Raw genomic sequence first — 22,565 nt, 5'->3', positions numbered from 1 at the left:
CGAACACAACACATCCTCTGAACGGCACTCCTGTAGAATAAAGTCGCTTGTTGATGAAAGAGGTCAGAGGAGGATGGCTAGAATTGAGCAAGCAAACAATGTCTCCCATCACATCACAATACAACCTTGGTACGCAGAACAAAATGTCATAACGGACCACTAGTCGCACCTTGTCGCGAATGATCTACAACAGCAGACAGCCACATCGCCTACCTCTGTTATCAATAAAAAACAAGAGAGCACGCCTCCTGTGGGTACAGAACACCAGCACTGGACTATCGAGAATTGGAAAATAGTTGCTTGGTCTGACGAGTTTAAGTTCCTTATGCATCATGTTGATGGAAGGATCAGAATTTGGCGAAAAACAACATAAATCCACGGACTCGTCATGTCTGACGACTGCCGTGCAAGGTGGTGGGGGCAGTGTTATGGTGTGGGCAATGTTTGCTTGGCACACGTTGGGTCCATTTATACCCATAGATTCACGTCTGAATGCTACATCGTACCTAATCATCGTTGCTATCCAAGTGCATCCATTCATGTTGACAGTTTATCCTCAGTCCGATGGTTACTTCCAGCAGGATAATGCGGCGGTGCATAAAGCTCGAATCACTATGGAATGGTTCCAGGAACAAGACAATGACTTTTCTTTTCTGCAGTAGACCGCTCAGTCCCCGAATCTCAATACTACTGAACATCTTTGGGATGAGCTGGAAATGGCTGTTCGCTGCAGGCCTACACCTCCGTCGAATCTCGAGGAACTGCGTGACACACTCATGTCTGCATGGTACTCCATTCCTACACGTTTTTAGCATCTTGTTCAATCCATGCCTACACGAATTCAAGCTGTTTTGTAGGCTAAATGAAGCTCAACACGCTACTAGGTAGGTGTACCTAATAAAGTAGCAGCACAGTATATGTACAGCAATTCAAATTGATTACTGGAACAAGTTACCCCCTCAGGTAGTTGAAGCTGACAGTGCTAAACTGTGTCATTATCGGGATGTGTTGTAGCATTAAAAGTTTCCGGATATCACTCCACTCAACCTGATCGATCTTCCATCATGATAGCCTAGACGTCTGGTGCAGTCTCCCATTTTTTTTTTTTTTTTTTTTTAAACCCCAAACGCGAGAGGTATTAGCACCTACAGTACTAAGTATCGTGCTTATGTTGGAGGTTGAGAAGACGAAAGAAGATATTTGTTGATATTAGACTTGAACTTCTGTAGACGGTAATTTTCAGGAAATACGTACGAAGGCAGCTTGTTCCAGAAAACGGCAGTTGAATGAATAAACGAGGAAGATGAAAAGTTCGTTCTGTGGGTTTGAAGTTGGACAGTAAATGGATGTTGGCTGGTGGCGGCACGTGTTCGGACTGTTTTAAAAGAGAGAGCGGGAATTATAGAAGCCAATTCAGCAGAAGAACAGTGCCCATCGCAAGTGATCACTACCATAAAGGCTGTCTTTAACCTCCCAAGTACAAAAGGAGGAGAGAAGCGAAGCATATAGAGAGATTAATCGCAGTAAATTTGCGTGTAGGTATGTGGAGGAAGGTTAGATCGCACATTTAGAACGGCCGGGTCATTGGTTTTGAGAATAAGCTCGGTAGTCCAACCCCTTCCATTGATGTGAGTGTGCCCCTCATAATACTATGTCCATTAAAATCCTCCAGCAGTAGAAAAGGAGACGACAATTGTTTAATGAAATCTTCAAGGTCTGCCTGGGGAATGTAGTTCCCATATTTTAAATAAATGGAAGAAACAATTACAGTAAATATTACTGTAAGACGAACTGCTACCGCCCCTAAGTTGGTGGAGAATGGCGAATCTTGAAAGGCGGTATGAAAGGCGGTATTACCTACAAAACTGGCGATAACTCCATGGGCAGGCCCATTCCCATGTGTTTGAGATTAATTCTACAGCTATGTAAATTAAGTAAGCAAAAGCAAATTGGTTCATGCTCATGCAGGAAAGCCTTGATGTCATCACTATTTTGTCGGAATTCACGACAATTCCATTGTAAGAATCTGAATGCGGTCATATTTTCAGTTCGTTGGATCTGTCCTGCTCCTTGTGAAGGACTGTTGCTTTGATTTCTCAGTTGTGAATTTTTTTCATTTTTTGGAAAGAAAGGGTGCTGATCTGTATCCCTTTCTTCCTCTTCCGCAAAGAGCTCCAGGATTGAGTCGTCTGGTACCTCTTTAACCTCCACAACCACTATTTCTTGTAAGCAGGTTGCTCTTGATAGCATTGGAACTAACTGTCTTATTTGGGCAGCATCGTTTGACCATAATAATCAGAAATTCTGGGTATATGAAGTCTTGTCGCTATTTATTGGTTGGATGCGGTATCTGGCTCTTGATAGCTGAAGTTTAGTTGTGGTTTCAGTTTCTGAATGTCTTTTTCTTCTTTCTACCTCTGGCTTTTTCGAGAATATGTAGGGTTCTCTCCTTGAAAGTAACTACAGATTGACTTGGAGGCTGAGGAGTCCATATCGTGCGCAGGAAGGGGAGCCACTACAGGCTGTTTAAAGTCTCCATCTTTTTGGTATTTAAAATTCCTCAGTGGATTTAGGATGTAAATCCTAAATCCACTGAGGAATTTTAATGTGTTTGAGGGCAGTTTAAGTAGCCTGCGTTAATGGAAATTGGAGACAGCAGGGTGTTGAATGTAAGGATAAAAACAACCGGAGGAACGAGATTCCCATTCTTACCCATCGATATCCGCTTGGCATCTGCTCTGAAATGAAAATTCTTTCATTTCATCTGCTCTGAAATGAAAGCATCTGCTCTGAAATGAAGGCATCTCCTCTGAAATGAAAATTCTTTCATTTCAGAGCAGATGCCTTCGTCAGATACATGAACATCCCACTGTGATATGACACCGCGTGAAGAGTTCAGAATTTATGGGGGTTTACGATGATAGTTTTGTCTCCCCACCGATGTGACATTTTTGCATTTATTGGACATGCTTTGACTTGAAGGTTCGACTAAAATGTTGTGAAAACGTTGCTTTTTTACCTATTTTGGATACGAAGAATGGTGACATTTTCCTGATTGTTTGCTGTCCAGTGAATGGAGAATCAGGAGAAGCGGTGTCACTAATGGCTGTCTATTCCCAGATCTGAGTCTTTTCGTACTTGTATTATCGGTGTCGTCCGATAGGTTCGTCGGGACCCTTGTTGAGGCTCCAGAAGAAGAGCGATTTATATTACTCATAAAGGGGAAAAAATCCTGGTGTACTATGCGCCTAACCACCACGTACGCGCAGATTCTCCAAAAGCGAGTAGGATGCCAAGTTCGTTTAGAGCATTTTTTTTATTTTTAACATTAGCTAAATCTATAATGGGCCAAAACCAGGTCACATAAAAGAGAACAATTAAGATATCACTATATCGAAATTTTAGTTTTGCACATTTCACTATATCGAAATGCATAATAGTAAAACAAAAAATACACGAAAGAGGGATAAAAAGGTAATTTTTAAAAACAGGTGTAAAGTTTTAATGATTTTAATTAACTAAAAACTGCTTACACCTGGTCATTAGCGTATAAAGTCTGCGTGTATGAGTCAGATGATTAAAGCAGTAAAATTTAAAAGACGTTCGTGTCTATGAAATGGACACTTCGATAAAATGTCGTATGGGTAAAAATTTGTCACATGATCGAGTAAGATTACTCTGTTGTGTTCGGAGAGGAGCAAGAACAACTTCTTTGTAGTTCCTGCGCAACCTGGACTACCAGCGTTTGATTACAATCTTTAGCAACAACCTTGGCAAGGGCAGGTAACAAATAGGCTGTAGCCTATTTGTTACCTGCCCTTGCCAAGGTTGTTGCCATTGGGAAAATAATTTTGAGTGTATTACTTGCCTGCACTCTGTACAAAGGGACTAACCGGCTACGACTGTTCTTGGCTTTAGGTGATCTGGCCGCTGGGTCTACCAGTTCATGACCCCTGATCTCAATGTCGCTTTGAATCCAGCAGAAAGAGAATGTAGCTCTGCAGGATCCGGGTCAGTAATGAATGGGGATTATATGTCAACCCTGATAAAGCCTGTATACACTTTTTGTCTGAATATTCGGTAATTGTAGGTTTTAATGTGGTTCAAGGCTCGTTATATAGCATACAACTCAACTGTGTACGAGTATACGCTGCATTCGTGGGGAATCTTCTCAGATATAATGTTATCTGGGAAGATGGCAGCACCGATGACTGACTTTGCCCCATCAATGAAGAATCAAGAACTGAGAGCATTCGCCCTCGGCGAGTAGTATGGAGTTGTTGATGGATAGAAGATGTGGTTGTGACTTTACCTGAATTTTTTTACAGAGTAGTTGTTATGATGTTTGGGTATGCCAGGTTGGAAGTGGTTGCCTTTTTGACTAGGAAATACTGTTCGTAGTGATGATAAGCTCTCTGGGCAGATCTGACAGTAGTACGAGTAATATCAATATTTTGTCATCGTGACTCAAAAATGGATGTACGCGTGGAGTGATCTTGCAGGATTACAGTTTGTTAGCATACTATAGGGAAAATTGTTCCGACGAATTGTTCCCATTAATTTCCAATAACGATGGTTAATTTGCTTCGACATACAGGCTCTGGACAACAGATGTTCGAATGCTCCATTAAAAAATACGAATTACCTAATGGTTGATGGGATCCTGCCGTAGCGGTACACGGAAAGTAGCAGATGTGTATTCATAATCTAATTTAAATCGCACAAGTGCACGATAAGCTCGCAATAGAGAGCATCGGTTAGCACCACAAGAATTAGAGGAGATTGAGGGTAGAATATCCAAGCCACATGTGCATTTCTCTCTTAGCTGAACTATATATGACAACGTTGTATTAAATACAAGGAACAAAATCTTATCTCAGGTACAACTGTAAAAGCATTTCGTCTGTCTCAATTCAGATTTAGTGTCAGACGGCACCAGGGGTTTCCCCCATCTCCGCGATTCTGGGTAGAAGGCCCTCGTGGGTAGCACAGTTAGTAGGATCGCCGTCCTCCACACTGGGTTGAGAAGACGTGAATTGGAGTCCCGCCGATGACATGGGGAATTTATATGGGCCTTTTGCACGTCGTCTCCAGAAAGGGTAGCGTGGTTTTTTATTCCGGAAATTTGGGTATTTCTTCCAGCAAACAGAAAATTGACTTCAGACCACACGCAATTTAAAGACAGTATACCAGGAGCAATATGGCTTTAGTCGCTGTTGCTCATAAAAAATCTCGAAAAAAATAATAATAAAACCAGGGTGGAGGTACGATTGCGACAAAAAATGTACACAAACTATCTTACGGTGCCACTCTTCATTGCTCTTAAGTTCAGGCGACAATCAACTGCATGTTGTTCTTGCACCCTGATATGTACTTGCACCCTCCTGGCACTTTGCCGTCCCGAGGTGATTTCCTTGTGGAAATAAACAGATAATAATAATAATAATAATGTTGTAGTTGTTTGTTGATAATTGGTATATTGCAGGGCTAAGAAAATTTGCTGAAATCTTCGGCACAGAAGGCACTGTTAATATTTGTAGGAAATTATTCAGCGATGGAATTCAATTTGATGGCAAAAGCGTAACACTTAAACCTTATCCCTGGGGTATTCCCTCTTTTTGCAAAAGGGCGGAAAGGATGTAAGTCCCGTACGAACTTGGAAGGAACGATGAAAGAAAAAAAAAATTAATGAAAGTCAGGGGATGATCTCTAAAACCGATGCCATAAAGATCTTTAAAATTCCAAATCTCCGTGTTGTGTCATACTCTTTGTCCATATCGAAGAATGTTGACACCAGATGTCTCGTTTTAAGAATTGATCTGGGATAAATTTTTTAACCTAACCAATATTTCAAAAGCGGATCTCTTCCTTCGGAAGTTGCACTGCGTTCTGAAGAATAAACCATTTGCCTCCAAAAACCACATAAAGGGACGTTCACCATTCTCTATAGGATTTCCACAGATTAATAGTCAGTTGGATGTCGATTTGTTGGGAATTCGCGAACTCTTCTTGGTTTTGGAAAAGCAAATGCGGTTGCTTTACTCCAGGAATCCAGAAACTGCGCCTCTATGAATTTTCGATTACACAGACAGAGCAAGTGGTCCATGGAATTTTTGACAGATGTCTAGTCATTTCATAATGAATGAAATCCTGTCTAATAGTAGTTCTCCCTGTAAGAGTTAGAAATGTTTTAACTCTTCTGTGGTAAAATGTCATTATAAGGATGAGAATCCTCAGATTTAAAATTATTTGGCTATGTTTTTGTCTTTCAGGGCCAGCAAATCTGGAGAGTAAGACAACATTGAAGAGATGCTAGAAAGTCTCTCTAAGAGCATTAACTATTTCAGTTGGGGAGCTTGCAGTAACGCACCCATTATATTCCAGGACTGATGACTAGTGGGATATACAATTTTACCGATTTTATCCCAGATAACCTTAGTGCTTGTCAACTAAGTAGGGGATATGAACTGATTCCCGATTGTTTTTGGGTCTAACGACGAATATGGCGTCAGTTGGCGCTTGCACATTTACAGGATAAGAGAGAGTATGTGGTAATATCCTACAAGCTGTGTGCTCAGCATTTTTTGCTTCTGTGCATTCCATCTGGAAAATATACATACAATTGTGTATGCAAATAAATGAAATGTGCATTTCACATTCCCACTGGTATTGCACTACCTCGAGTGGGTGCGGGATTTAGCGCTTATTCGCACAATACGTGCGATAATAGACCCAGGCCTGGATCCTAGTGCCAGGGTTGGATACCAGGCAGCAGCAGCTGCCCAGCTGTTGGCTGCTCCCTTGTGAAAACGTTGCCTGGCACAAACCAGAACACACTCTAACATCTCACACCCAAACCTTTACACTTTTCCAGGCCCCGCTATACAGAGTTTTTGTACAAAAACAGGGGACAAGTTGGAGATGGGCTTTTAGCCTAGAAACTACCCGGAAACGCAAATACACACAAACAGATGTTCCCACATGAGAATGTATATTTAAAATTGCATATAAATCTTGTGTATAAATCTTGAAAATGTACATAAAATTGTGTGTAAATAAATTAAATGAAATGTTGCATTCCACCAAGGTTTGGGAAATGTTGGAAACGGGTAGATATTTTCGGAATTGTAATAGCAGATGGCTCGACAAAGTTTTGTTATGTACGCCATTGCATCATTGATAAAAGCTGCTGTCTAACTGTAGTTATGTCACTCTCTGCCAGTTGTTGAAACGGCATTCAAGTCAGCCTCATTACTCTTCCACTACGGAAACTTAAAAGGAACACACGGTCTTCCATTAAGCAGGTCGGCTATCGCGGGGAAGTCCTCACTTCCATAAAGCTTCTCCTCTACCTCCAAAGTGATTGGAGAAGTGAGGAAGCAGAAAAGGGCAACGCATAGAAAAAAGAAGAGCACAGGACCGTATGTGTAGGTATATGGATAAAGGTGTTAGTTTCCATATTTAGAAGGAAGGGGTCGTTGTCATTGAGCATATGCTGACATGTCCCTTCCATTCAATCGACACCACAGCCAACGTCATGTTTTTGAAATTGCCGAGGAGTAACACAGCGTGGGCAGCTGCACAATGAGATCATCAAGGTCTGTCTGTCTGGTTGATGTTAATAGAAGTTGGCAATTAAATCGAACAGACTGTTAACAGGAAACCCTACCGTAAGGCCCATTGCTACCGCTTCTATGTCAGAGGAAAGCGGCACACGTTGAAATGCAACCTGGTTGCCCACGAAGACAGAGAATCCTCCATGGCCTGGTCCATCCCCAGTGTTGTCCTTACCATATGATGATAGTAGCATTATTAAAGGAAGGGTTTCTATTTGCTTTCAAATATGTCTGCTCCTAGCCAAAGCAAACTGGGTCATGCTTTTGAAGGAAGAGGCTTGACATCGTTATTTTTTCGGAATCTACGACAGTTCTACTGTATGAATTTAGCCCTTATTTTGGGTTCATTCGTTTATTTATACACACAATTTTATATACATTCTCAATATTTATATGCATTCATTTTTATACAAGATTTATATACAAATTTATATTCATTCTTTCATATTGTGTGTGTGTGCGTGCGCACGCATTCATTCATTCATTCTCTTTATATCCATTTGGGACATATATGTATAAATATGTTTCTTGTTTTGGGTGATCTCTGGACGTTAGTCGAATTCAACCTTGAGGTATCTCGAAGTTTCTGTTTCTCATCTGTGATGAAAAACAAAACAACTGTATATAAGCCTGTGTGTGTCACTTTTTCTGCGTGTCAATGTTCAGTATAAGTGTAGCCGGACCTGGTTCAACTATCTAGTGCATTCACACACTAGGTGAGCTGTCCATCGGAGAGGAGAGAGTGCAATATCGATAGACGGTTTCATTTTGAGTTGGTGGATCCGTCGGCCGGCTTCTGAAGTGCTGTGGGCTTACTTTTCTTAATTTTGGATTTATCTTTTCTTGGAGCAGTACATCTGCTCTCCATTTCTTCCTCCCCCTAGAGTTCCAATCCTGCATCGTCTGTTAACCCCTTGCACTGAAGTCCATATTTGAGAACTAGGAGGTACCGAATGTTTTTATTCTTTTCTGTATCAATTTCCTTTGAGACTGATGGAACATTGGGAAGTATGGATATTGGATTGGAAGCTGATTGATCCTTCTGTGCAGTTTATGTGAGCTTAACAGGTAGCGTGCGATTGCCATGAGTAACTCTTTTAGTGGGACAGTCGTTTATTTATGTTAGTTTGGAATATCTCCTTGCTACTTTCTGAGCTTACATAAATTTGTTTCTATTTAAGGATTTGAGCGGCATACCTGCCTCCTGATTTGATATGTTCAACACTGCTCTATGTCTTCGTACTTCCTTTTCTTTCCATCTCTGACATGCTTGAGTATGCAGGATGCTCTCCATGGTAGTTAATTTTGGTGGGTTTTGTCGTTAAACATAATGAAATTTCGTGGTCCTTTGCAGCACATTGAGCGCGTGTAAGGGCTAGACGACTGGTTATTCTAGCTTGTCCATATTTCTATTATTTAAAGAACCTTAAAGGAGAGAACATATGAACGCATGGGACAATTAATATAGCCTGTTCTAATCTTATTAGGAGACGTTGGTGAATTAAAGGTCAGGATGATGTTTCTAGTGGGAACAAAATTCCAGGCTCTGAGGACGAATATTCTTTTAATAGCTGTAACTCCTTGAAGTTTGGTGACAGAACAGATTTCTTTTTCGGATAATTCAAAATAAATAAAAATAAATTTTCTGTTTATACTCCGGCACGACAACCAAGTCAGTAGAGTTTACAATAAATCGTCAATACAAATATTTATCGTATTTAGTAGTCACGGGCTAGAACCCCGGTCCACTCAAGGAACGCGTGCTATGCACTCTCGCTCCTGACCACTGGGCTACGTCAAGGACATCCCATTCTGAGATGACAACCCGGGATGAACTTAGTGTCTTACGGGAGATAACTGTGATCTCCATCTTCCTTCCCCCAATACATGTTTGTCTTAGGAGCTGTCCTTCTAGGATTTACAATGATGTCACCTAGGCTTAAACGGTGACATCATTTACAATGATGTCACCGTTTAAGCAATTTAGAAGAGACCGCCAACCCTTGTAATCCATTCTAGATAAAGAAGGATGATATTTTTCCTATAGTTTTCTCACCTGTAGCTTGTTATCAGTAACGAGTTATTGTACCTGGCATAATTTCTGATTTCTCTGCTTTGGCTGAGGTGACTTTAGCGGGGTAGAAACACAGTTTTTCTGGTACGGACGGTGTTGCGTAACCAGAGAGAAATTTTGGTTATCAGGATTCATATTATGTTTTGTTTTGCTTCAGTGCCCGGATTCCACATCCAACAAGCAGTCCAAACGGGACGACAATGCAGTGAATGCGCTCGGGAGTGGGTAGCAAGGGCTACCCAGACACCATATTAGCACCGTCACTTGCACGAATCTTGTTCCTCGGATTATGAGAGTAGCGGCATGCCATTTACATTTTTGACCCTTGCAGGTTGACCCACTATCCAATTTATCGTGGGAGAGCCGTCTTAGAACCATTCGGCTTGTGGAAGCTGGGCTACTCAACCACAAGGATACTCCTTTCCGCGTTTCCACGGGTCAAAATGCTAGTAAAACACGTCGAATTCGTCTGACGTTAGCCTGGAACCTTGGCTGTAAGTGTTGGATCCCAGTGATGCTAATCTGGACGACCATCATGGTCACTTAGAGGTCTCCTCTCCATATACATGTGATCACGTCGAGCGCTTAGAGTATCACACCCACATTTCCAATGAAATATTTATTCTGCCCCAGTACCAAAGGGAAAGAGACTTATTGGAATGCAGTTGATCCAAGCAGTACGAACCACCCGTCGATTGATCCCAGTCCGGTCTGCTCCGTATCTCTCTCTTCTTCTTAAAGATGGGATTAAAGGGATGTGTTAGGTCTCGACCTCACACCTATTAGGATCACTTCCGAATGTCCATGGGTTCCAGTACGGCTGCACATGCCGGATTCCAATGTTGTAACCAAGATATGGGCATTCAATACTAGTAATGCTGATTTTTCTCCTCTTATTTAGATGCTTTGTATTATATTTTTCCATATATTCTAAAACTGGTATTGGGTTCATAGAAACAGATCTTGATAATTAATTTTACTTGTACAGTTATGGGTGTTGGTCCCTGTTCAGTGCCTATTAATATATATATATATATATATATATATATATATATATATATATATATATATATATATATATACAAGCAGTAATTAGTACTCATTTATCCAGTGTTATATAATGCTTTCTTTAGTATTTAGTTTTATTGTATTTTTAACCCCTTTAGTTTCATTTCTCGGCCTAATTTAAAACGATTCGCACAGTACAGCATTGGGTACTGGTTGATGATGCTTAGGCATGCAAAATTATAAACCCAACACCATTCTAATAAAAAAAACTTACCTGCTGATGCCATTTGGTGGACATCGTCACGAATGCACGTGGATGGTACGCAAAGGCCTATCTGATAGCTGATGTAGTGAAACATTCCGTTAAAATTTTCCAGGATTTCGATTAACTGTGAAGAACAAAAAAAAGGAAACTATAAAACTTATTGGATAAACACTACCTTTATGAATAGAATCACCAAGACTCTCGATTGTGTTAATGATTTTCTACGAATGTGGGCTCACTTATGATTTTTATACAAGATCATGGGTATTTACCCCAGATATAGGCCATGTTTTTTGTCTAATTATAAACCTGATTATAGGCCCCATCCTGATTTCAGGATGGGGCCTATAATCGGGTTTTACAAAAGAAAACAAAATCCAAAAATCCAAAAACAAAATCCTTATTCGACTGTCCTGCTATTTTATAAACGAAGCTAAATATTTTTCTTCTCAAATGGAAACTTAATGCACTGTATACCGTTAGATACCAATTCAAAGGGTTAGTGCACTGCACCGCGAAAGATATGGCATATTGGAAACATATGCTCAATTTTCTCTAAATGTATTACACAAATTGCATTCCATGCATGTATGAATCGAAATAGGAATGCTTCTCTGGACATTTCTGAAGCTTTCATCTAAGACAGTGCATTCAGAATTTCTTTTTGTAAGTTTTTTTTTTTTTTTTTAAATTTGAGGGGTTGGAAGGTGGGGGAGATGAAAGAAGGTACTTGTGAACGTTACACTTGAATTGTATTGTGTAGAGTAAGTTTCAGTGAATACTTCTAAAGGAACATTTTTCAGAAAAGAAAAATTGAAGGAATAAATGAAGATGAAAAGTTAGTTCTCTGAGTTTGAATTTGGACAATAAAATATAGTTGACTGGTTGCGACACGTTTGCGACTGGTTTGGAACAGATAATGGGAATTATAATAATATCTATAGAAAAGGCACATAGCAGAAAAAGAACATCTACATCTATTAGACAGTGGAAGAGGCTTTGTTAGAAATTTGTCATTAATTAACCTAATTGCCATCTTTTGAATGAAATCTAGAAGTGCTTAAGTGATTTTGAGGGCACTGCCACAGGTGTTGGAACAATAAGCAAATCAACGCCGAGAGTGATAGAGAAAATTCAGTGTTTTAAATATATTGGAGACAATATTTATGATGTACTTATTCCGTTTAACCTGTTGTGCAAGGCAAGATTACTCAAACTAGAAGGTGGAATGGAATGTTCTACCATCAGCAAAGCTATAGTTGAGATTTACATTCAACGGAATCAACATATAAAAGGGAAATGGGGAGAAAGACCTTGAGGATCACCAGCATTAATGGAGAAGTTGGAAGACAAATTTCCTGTTAATGGTTTCTCCCGTACTTTAGAAAAGTAGAAGAACAGTGGGACAAAAATTGAATGTTATCAATTTGTCACCCTTTCAAAAAACTGAGCAAATATGAGAATATTCAAGCAGAAGGAAACCAGTGGGATAAGACAGTGTAAAAAGTCGATACAGTGAAGAGGAACAAGTTTTGAAAAAAAGTAGAAAAATAGCCTAAGGACCTTGAGGTTTCTCGGCCATCAGGTTGTTAAAAATTCTTCTGACATCGTTTTTACGGAAGATCAGAAGAGTGGAGTGGAGTGTACTGGAAGGTGGTTTATCAAAATCGTCAATACAAGAGTTAGAAAAAACGTATGATGCAAGCAGGTCAAATTTATCTTTAGCTTAGGTAAAAATAGAACCATCATATTTTAGCAGTTTTTGAATGCGGATGGGCGGAAATTGTGGCCAGTAGTAACTCTGGTAATACATCAGAATGTTCCACTATCGTTTGAACCAGAAGCAAGTTTTTCGCTGATAGCCTTTTCGAAATCTCTATTTTGGATTATTTAATAACTGCTACACAATTGTTGCGAACTGTGATACGGAATCCGGCAGAAAATGAACCTGGAGATTTCAATGCAACCCAATTACGATATGCAACATTGTTATCTTGACCATCCTTAGCATATTAACTTGGAAAACAATGTTTTAGATAAAGACGAGATTTAAAGTAAAATTGTTGTTGGAAGGCATTTAACCCTCTCCTCTCCCCTCCTTAATTAAAACCAGCCCATATAGATGGAGCTGCGCGAATGCTGGATCCAGCCGCTCGTAGGGAAGATGCAGAAAAATACCCAGTTAACTCATTAACATCCCCTTATCTCCAGTAATTAAAACTAGTGTAAACAGATGTCAAAGCGATAAACTGACTGACATTGGGGGATTTTTTTTCTAACCACGCAGTCAGAGAAAAAAAAATGGACGAAAGTCGCCACAGTTCTGCTAATGAATTATACACCGTTGTGACACCAAAGGAAATTTTCCAATAAAATAAAGTATGCTGTTCTATTTATGTTTTGAAAATTAAGAACTTGGAAAATGATAGCCGTTGCATCTGATAGGGTTCCTCAACAGGTTATTTGCTAACTTCAGAAACAAGTAAGACAGGATTAAATTTAATTGTCCCCTAAGTACTACATAGAGAACAATTAAATTTTGATGTCATGAAGCAGGTGTTGGATAAATGAAATACGGCAAACAATCCACTCAAAAAAACAGATTATACAAGCACTGCCAAAAAAAAACAACAAAAAAACGAATCTTTGTATTAAGACAGTCACATCGTATCAACTTAACGCCTTACATAAGCAAACGCTCATCGACGTAACTCCCTAATTTATTAACACAAATTTTAAAATACAGTAGATTAATAGTCCCTTCCCTCCATCAACTGATATTCAGCTTTCGTGGAGAGATTACCGCCCGTACCATGGGAAAGTGTCTTCTGCTATTTAGCATTACATCGTTTTAATATCACCCACGCCTTTCCCTCAAGTGCTCGGCCTAAAATATACAATTATTTGCTGAACCAAAACAACCGTTTCAGATGTGCCAAAAGAAATTACACGCTGGAGTTTTACAAAGGACTTGAGTAGATTGAATTTAGTCTATTTTTCCTTATTTGTCTTGTAATTGAATGATCTGTTTAATGAAGCGTCCCACAATACCCGCACCTTCATTCCAAATAGATCTGGGAACTTCAAGATCTATTTGGAACTTCATTCCATATAGATCTTGACACTGTCCTAAGACAAAGGGAAACTTTGGTCCTAGGATAAGGACAAGCCTGTTGTACGTGTGGGAATAATACTCTAAGCAAACCTAGTATGCCATTAGAGTACGCAGTACCTGATAGCTTGCGAATGGGCGTCTATCGTAGGGCACCGCGCTGGGTGAAGTACTTAGGGCATCACTTTTTATTTTACTCTTATGAGTAATTTTAATTTCTCTTTTTCTTCTGTAGCCCCAACATGTCCCTACCTAACCGATAACACTAATTCAAAAATACCCAGAACTGAGGATATAATAATAAAAGAGTTTAACGCATTTTGTTTTGTTTTCATGTCCACCTCTGCAGATGGCTAACTACCCCGGGTTTTTTTTTTTTTTGGTGCTCGCTTCATGCACGATGAACAGTAGGAGTGATAATTAATTCCTGACACTACCGAATAGCTCAATGTGCATCTTGCACTTTCAGGACTATTTTTTGCTTAGAAAAAGAAGAAATTTCTGGGAAAGCCAGAAAGAATAGAACGGTGAAAGCGATCCCAGCGTTGCCACTAAACATTCCTAAACTAAAACGAAGGACTACGGGATTCTGGAAGGAGCTTTGAAGACTTGCGAGCCCAAATGCAACCTTCAGAGATTCTCTCCACCCGTGTTTTTCCCGAGGCATTTTGGAAAAATAATAGGATTAATTTTGTAACAAGTGTAGTGGCAATACTGGAAAGAAGTGAAGCGCAACAACATGAAGTGTGTTTCAACTCATTAGAGGCAGTACGCATTAGAGGCATCATTCACAAAGAGTTGCTTCCGCAGAGACAAACGATGAACTCGAATTAGTACAGAGAAATTATCGAGCGATTACAGAAAAGAATCCTTCCTATGCGACCAGAGATCGCTCAAAATTGGATCGTCTACCACGGAAACGCAATATCCCATTATGTCTTCTCCATTGCAGAATTTATGGAGCAGATGATAATTATAAATAATAATAAAAAAGCACCTTGCACTTTCAGGAACACTTTTTAATTTTGTAACCAGTGTAGTGGCAACACTGGAAAGAAGTGAAGCGCAACAACATGTAATGTGTTTCAACTCATTAGAGGCAGTACGCCTGACGCTAGTGCATTTGCCATTGTGGGTAGCACAGTTGGTAGAATCACCGTCCTTCCCACACCGGATGAAAATACCTCAATTCGAGTCCCGTCGATAACGTGATGACACATCACGATCTCAACTGTTCCGTTGGCACAATATGCTTTTAGATGAACATGAAATGGTGGAACATGAGACAAGTGCCGGACGGCAAGCAACCACTGGAGTTGACGACAATGTCCAAAGAGTGGAGCGTTAATTCGTCCAGATCGAAGGTTAATAATCAGAATTTAATCAACTGAGTTTAAATCCGAACGCTGTTCACAAAATTTTAAGTGAAACTTTGACCATGCGAAAATGGTTCTGAGGATTTTGAGTGATGGAAAAAAAAAAGCAACGAATGAACGTGTCTTGATATGTTAGAATTCGATCCAGACATGTTGAAATGAGTCGTTACTGGTGATGATCAGAAGCCAAAAGGCCAAGGTGAGAAGTGGCACACGAAAATATCTCCAAGTCCGAAAAAAATCTCGAACCACCAGATCAAAAGTGAAAACCATGATTGTGTGTTTTTAGATTATCGAGGAATCATTCATAAATAGTTTCTGCCGCAGAGACGAACGATGAACCCAAATTAGTACAGAGAAATTATCGAGCGGTTACAGAAAAGAATCCTTAGTGTGCGACCAGAGATCGGTAAAAATTGGATTTTCTATTACGGCCACGCAACATCCCATTATGCCTTCTTCATTCCAGAATTTATGGAGCAGAAGAGCATTCCAATCCTCTCTCAACCGCCGATACCCCAAACCTCGCTCCATCTTATTACTCTTTTCCCTGGCGCCTCTGTGGGCAGGAGCAGCAATGCGTAACACACGCTTCTTGATTAGACCGGGGTTCGAGCCCGTAACCACCAAATACGGAGGATGAGGAAAGGTCAGGGAATGACCACCGCATATCCCAGTAGCAATATGGCCTTAGTTGCTAATGCTACTAAAAACCAAATAACAACAACAATTATTTTTTTTTCCTAAACTGAAAACGAAATTAAAAAGAAATTGAGTCGAAGAAGATAATTTAAAAGTGTGTAACCGACACTGTAAGGGAGTGGACAGATGAATAATACCAGTCTTGCTTTGACCACTGCAGAGGGAAGTTGTTTCGAGGGTGGCCATTGTTATTCTGCATAAAATTCAAAGTAAAAATTCCTATTGATTTAATTTCATTCATTTTCTGACGGGCCTCGTGTTTCAATAAAGATCAGGCAAAATGAAATATTACTTACTCCGCTGCGTTTTACAAATTCCTTTTGCAGTCCTTTCGTTGCTTCTGATACGTTGTAAGTAAACTTATTCTCAAGCGAGAATGGAGTAATTTGAACGGAGCAGTACTTCCCTACGAACATTACTTCCTGATTAAATCTTCTACTCTCTTTATATGCAACAGTATCGAGACACTGATGATAAGATCCGAAGGAGGCTGTTGATCCAGACATTATTCCACTCGCTGGTTTCCCAGTTGCATCAAATACTGTAAAAGTTAAAATGCTTATTTAGTGAAGTACACCATCAGTTCTTCTTTGATAAAATCAAAATAATTAAAGAAAATTACAACTTGGTCCGAAATTTATAGCACATTGTTTAATAAAGGTATGTTGTACAATTAATTTCATCTTGAGTGTGCTTGTTCTCAATGTTAACCTCGAGTTTTTCATCTCTCAAAGACGCGTTATCATTCGAAAGTTCTTGATGATGAATTCATTATGTGATAGTGATTGGGATTAATTTTTATTAGGTAACTGAATAAGAATTATAATTGTATTAATTCAACGTTTAGGTACTTAAGTGTATCTTATCGGTGCAGAAGCAGTCTCTCCTGTTACCAAGCAAGACGACGCTGGGAAAAATTTCTTCCCCTTGTGTCTTGCACAATCTCTCCAGGAACGAATTGATTGACAAGGCTCTCATCATATACTCCTTCCTGTCGTATCCAAGCAGAACTGCAGTCACATTCAAATTTAATCCCAAATCGCGAATTTTTCCTCGACATTTCTCTGTACTTGTTAAGTAATCCTCGGATCTCCTACTCTCAATGACGTTTACAACAATACCACTTTTTAAGCCCTTAAAAATGGTATCAGCTCTACAACTTTTCCCCTTGCCAGACATAATCCTGTCGTATTCTACGTTACATATCCTTGTACAATATATCACCAGTTTTCCTTCATGACAATAGTCACCTACAATAGCTACCTCCTGTGGAACCAACTCATTTTGAGTGATGGTTGCTGCTGTGTTACCTGATTCACAAGTTCTTTCAGTTCAAATTCAATTTAAATGAGAATACTACGCTGAAATAAAGTACTTAAGTGCAATAAATAACACTTATACCGGTTATGCAGCAATAATACGTATTTTGCTATCAAGCTTACGCTAGTAAGTATATATTACGACAACGAATGTACGTTATACGTATATCAAGAGTAACTTATAAACCTCTAGCTACATTTAAAAATAAATTAACGAATGTGAGTACGACTATATAACTATTTATAGAATACAATTTTTAATATGCTAATTAAATTTAAAAAAACGGGAAAATTTGTCAGTAACATCCGTTCACAGCAGCTCAATTCTTCTACTAGTATGTGGATGCTTTCCAACCAACCAATACTTTTTAACACTGCTTCCAAATTTAATCTTAGTTTCTCGTGCGGCCTTCTGTGTCATTCGTCGTGCTTTGGCATCGAGTTTCTTTTAATTAATGAGGTTATCAGATCAGTAGTAGGGAATTTGCAGAATTGTTTCTTCTAGGGTTTAATCTTCCTTGCTTTCGCAAAGGCAAACTCCATACTCCATAATTGATTGCAAAATCTCTTTACCAGCTCTTGATTTTGAAATTGACCCAGTGGTTGAAGCTAATATTTTGTTGGTGATTATGTACAGTTCCCTCTTCAGTAAGTGAGCACCAAATTAGCTGATCACCAAGGTAGATGTGTTATGGAAGTTCCGAGTAATGTGATTTTAAAACCGAAACGTCAACTCAGTTTCTATTTTACAGAGAGTAGGGAAGTGATCACTAATGTGTCAATCTCTCAGCACTGACCTAGTAAAGTACTTAATTAAAGTACCTAGTAAAGTACTTAAATCTATTAATACGTTCTCCCTCTATCCTAGTATGGAAGAATGTAGAAATTTCTAATTTCTACATTCTTCCATACTAGGATAGAGGGAGAACGTATTAATAGATTTCAAGCAGAAGGAACACCTGACGGAAGATGGATATGGACGTTAGATCCTGTCTTCAGCAAAGTGACTAGTTAGTTGTCCAGTGAAGATTCAATTAGCCTACCACCCAAAGCAGAGGTGGAAATTGAACTATTGTATTATGAAGATCAGTACGAGCAAGCAAAAACAAAAAAAAAAAAAAAATGGCGGGATATAAATTGAAACCAGGGTTAAAGTGATTCCAATAGATATACCTACTGCTATTATTTCTAATTAGTTTCGCGGGGAATATGTCTGGATGGGATATCCAACTTAAAATCGCAACTCCTTCTCAAGCTGGTGACTGTTCTTCTCTTGAAGGAATCTATACGTGATATATTTTCTTACCTTAGGAACCATCCTGGGGCTCAGGTAAGTTTCCTGTAAGCACAAAGTAAGATGCTGATATAGTTCAACTAGGTCTGCTAGCTCGTCAATATCGCTGCATACGGTCGGTAAATCCACTGTACAGTATTATATTCTGCATTAACAGGTTTAGGCATGGATGCTTGATCTCACAACTTCTTCGAGGAAGTAGACTTATTAGCCGTGATTTTTGGCTTTTTTTTTTTTTGTAAGATGGGGCGATCATCACCAATGTTATCTTCAGCTTGTACGATCAGTATTTCTTCAGTTTATTCTGTTTTTTCATCAAATTCTATATCTATTTCAGATGAGCATTTGTTGGTTTGGATGGGCACGAGTACCGATCGACCCCGGGTGGCCACAGATATGTTCGGAGCAACTGAGGTATCTGTTTGAATGGAATACTTCCTAATTTTGTTTTCATGCTTCCCATACGTTACTTTGTTTTTTCGATCTTGTATTTTTTAATTTTTCCCCAGTATTCTTAATTCACAATTCTTAGAGAAAGTGGATGATTTCCTTTCCAGTTTTGGCTCAAAGGAAGAGGAACAATACAGTCTGATTTGCTGTACTCGTTTGACCCACAAAGGGGACAGATTGCTTTTCCTAGACATGTCACCTGAGATTGGCCATTCCTTAGATATTTGTAACATCTGATGGAATTTGGACATAAGGAGGATTTCTACAACAAATAACCTGCTTTAACTATTTATTGCAAGAGGTACTGAAAGTACTCCTACGATTTCGGCGTGTGAGAAATAAATCGCCATATTTTTAGTCATATTTCTTTAACATGAGTAATTTTCTGATATTTAAACTCCTCGATCAAGAAGCTCGATGTCTTTTTTTTTAGGTGCAGTCCCTACACTTGTATAGTTCTACATTTTACTTCTAGAAAGTAGAATGTAGAACTTCCAGTTATAAAATGTTCTACATTCTTCCATACACTTTTATGCAATACTTAAGATGTGGCCTGACAAATGCTTTATACAATAGGTTAATCACTTCCTTTTTGCTGCCAACAAAATTGTTATACATCATTGAAAAAAAACCCACGAGCTCTCCTAGCAACCTGTCTGGCGGACCTTCATATCAGACCACACAATTACCTCCAGTTCCATTTGATTTCGCACTGCCCTGAGTTACTACTACCCATAGGGAGTATTTCATTTGTCAATGCTAAACTTCATTTGCCATTTCTCAGTCCATCCGCCTAATTTTTCTAGGTCTTGTTGCAGCATACCTTTAATTACAGACATTAACCACCCTGCCAACTTTTGTATCATCTGCACACTTACACATTAAGACTCATATACTTTGATTAATGAGAATATATCAGACTTAATAACATTATTCCACAAAGCGCAATGTCCATTGGAAACCACTCTGTCTTTCCCCACTTAACCATCCCTTTATCTAGAGCACTAACTTTCCTTTAATGCCACACTCTCCAATTTGTATAGCAGTCTTTTATGCGCAACAGTATCATATTCTCTCCTGAAATTGGGTATTTAATATTAAAATTATTATTTTTTGCATTCACTTCCTTTGTCACTGCATCACAGTATTTAATCAAATTGTTCCGACAAGATCTCCCTTTAAACTCGTGCTATAACTGATGATGTCTTTCGATTGCAAAGTCTCGTACTGAAACCTCAGATGCCGCTGTTTGAGAATAAGCATCTGCGTATTCTGAAATATGTGGCAAGTATTGCCATCAAAGCATTGATTCAGGTGTTGTCGAATGCAACTTTAACATCTAAAAAAATGCATAAATCTGTGTTTTTGAGCTCGGAGTCGTATGGATCCCAAATAATGTATCAAATAAAAATTTCAAAGTTCATTTCTTTAGAATCTCAATATAAACGCTGAGGTCGTTTCGAAACAGTACATAACAAAACTGACAGCAGTTTTTTCCCGAATAGCTTTAAGAAATTGCGACTTATTGTGTTCCATCAAGGATCCATCTTGTCTTTTGGCTTTAGGCAGGATTTTACGATATAATGGCTCCATATTTTAGGAAGAACTTCAGAGCAAAAGGTTTCACTAAATTTGTGTATCAAGACCTTATATATAAAAGATATAAATTTTTGAATTGATTGAATTTTTTGAAGTTTTATTGACATCTAAATCGGGTTATTAATTTATTTTCTAGACGTAGCCTTATATTCCTGGTTACGATACTTAATTTATTTTGAATACAGATAGAGATTTTGTAGATTATTATTATCTATAAAACTAGTTTCGGTACCGTTCGAAACTAGCCGTCAGTGTTGTAGGATGATAGATCGATACGGAATGGGGTTACTTATATCTAAAGTCTACGTAGTTTAGGTCAAACTACGTAGAGTAATATGTAGCACTGTATTAGGAATCTGTTAGCTTAGTATACTATTGGCAATTAATCAATTAAATTTATAAATCTTATTAATTTTAAATGTTAATGAAACGGAAATCATGCCCCAGACTAGAGCAGCTAAGCAACGTGCGCAAAATAGCCAAAGCGCTGTTTCACGGGAGGACGGAACGTGGCGATTCTCCAACGCACCACAGTCTAAAGAAATGTGACATGTTTGCGGATCTTTCTAGATCCGCAAATGATATAGCCATGGTAGGTGTGTGTGTGTGTGTGTGTGTGTGTGTGTGTGTGTGTGTGTGTGTGTGTGTGTGTGTGTGTGTGTGCGCGCGCGCGCCACTTGCAGAGAATGTGAAGAAATTAGGTGCCAACTCAGCGTTCTGATGAGCGTCTATAACAGTTTGAAGAGCCAGGTATATGCCCTCGAAGAAATTAAAATCGAGGGGCCATCAAACTCTCAGCTGCCCAGCTCAACGCCAGAGCTCACTATTGTGCATCCAGCAACCCAGCGGCAATTTTCAGGGCAGAATGTGCTGATCCCACAGGAGCTAGTTATTGTAGGTGACTCAATTGTCAGGGAAACGGGAAATATATTGTACAAAAAACGATAGATGGAATAGGCCAAGCGTATGTCTGCCATGGTCAAAGGTTGATGACGTTGTAGAGCAGATACCATCTTTTCAGGGCACCAAAGGCGATATCGTTGTACACGCTGACACTATTGACATTAAGTGTAGGAGATCTGCCGATTTGTTTAACAAGTTCAGGTCAATACTAAAAAAAAAGACGCGAGTTAGGTTTGAATTTGAAATTGCTTGCAATCCTACTCTGATACAATAGCAGAGAGTATACGATGGGAGCCTTGCCAATCCGCCTCCTTAGCCAGGTGGGCAGGAGCAGCAGTGCGTAGCACACGCGTTTTGATTATACCCCGTGACCACCAAATGCGGAGGATACAGAAAGGTCAGGGAATGACCACTGCATATCCCAGGAGCTATAAGGCCTTAGTTGCTAATGCTCCTAAAAACCAAATAACAACAAAATAGCCGATCAATTCCACCCTTGGGGGATTGAGCAAAGCTCATGGGATTAGAATTTTTCTCAGCTTGGTCTGTGCTTTTAACAGGAGAGATTGCTTCTACAGGAATGGGATACACTTAAATAGAAAGGATGCAAGAAATTTGCTGATGCTATCGAAGCAATGTTAGGGGGATCGGAAAACTACTGGGTAGGAGGTTTCACAGATTAATAGAATAACAGTAGCCGCAGGCAGAGGTGGAAATGATTCTTTCACTGCTTCTATTGGAATTAGCACCAGACCGGATAGCAAGTTTCTGGGGATTTCAGGAACTCCTAGGTGTCACGAAACAAGTAAATACATGGGCGGTGTTAGAGTAACTAAGAGTAAGAACA

General features: G+C 39.3%; 1 protein-coding gene across 1 annotated transcript in view; it reads right to left on the bottom strand.

Annotated features, from left to right (window-relative positions):
- The window catches only part of LOC150087183 (nose resistant to fluoxetine protein 6-like), a 132,645-nt gene that overhangs the window by 92,119 nt on the left and 17,961 nt on the right, over positions 1–22,565 (bottom strand). Inside the window, exons 2-3 of the mRNA XM_090372398.1 lie at positions 16,450–16,694; positions 10,973–11,087 (exon numbers count right to left, since the gene is read on the bottom strand). Coding sequence (XP_090228524.1) covers positions 10,973–11,087; positions 16,450–16,694 — 360 coding nt within the window. The remainder of the gene's footprint in view (positions 1–10,972; positions 11,088–16,449; positions 16,695–22,565) is intronic.

This window comes from Mastigoproctus giganteus, chromosome 4, assembly GCF_048544385.1.
Source record: "Mastigoproctus giganteus isolate SK-2022 chromosome 4, ASM4854438v1, whole genome shotgun sequence".
In the NCBI taxonomy this organism is placed as follows: domain Eukaryota; kingdom Metazoa; phylum Arthropoda; class Arachnida; order Uropygi; family Thelyphonidae; genus Mastigoproctus; species Mastigoproctus giganteus.
Note: the sequence above shows the minus strand (reverse complement) of the source record. Positions and strands in the feature narration are given on the sequence as shown.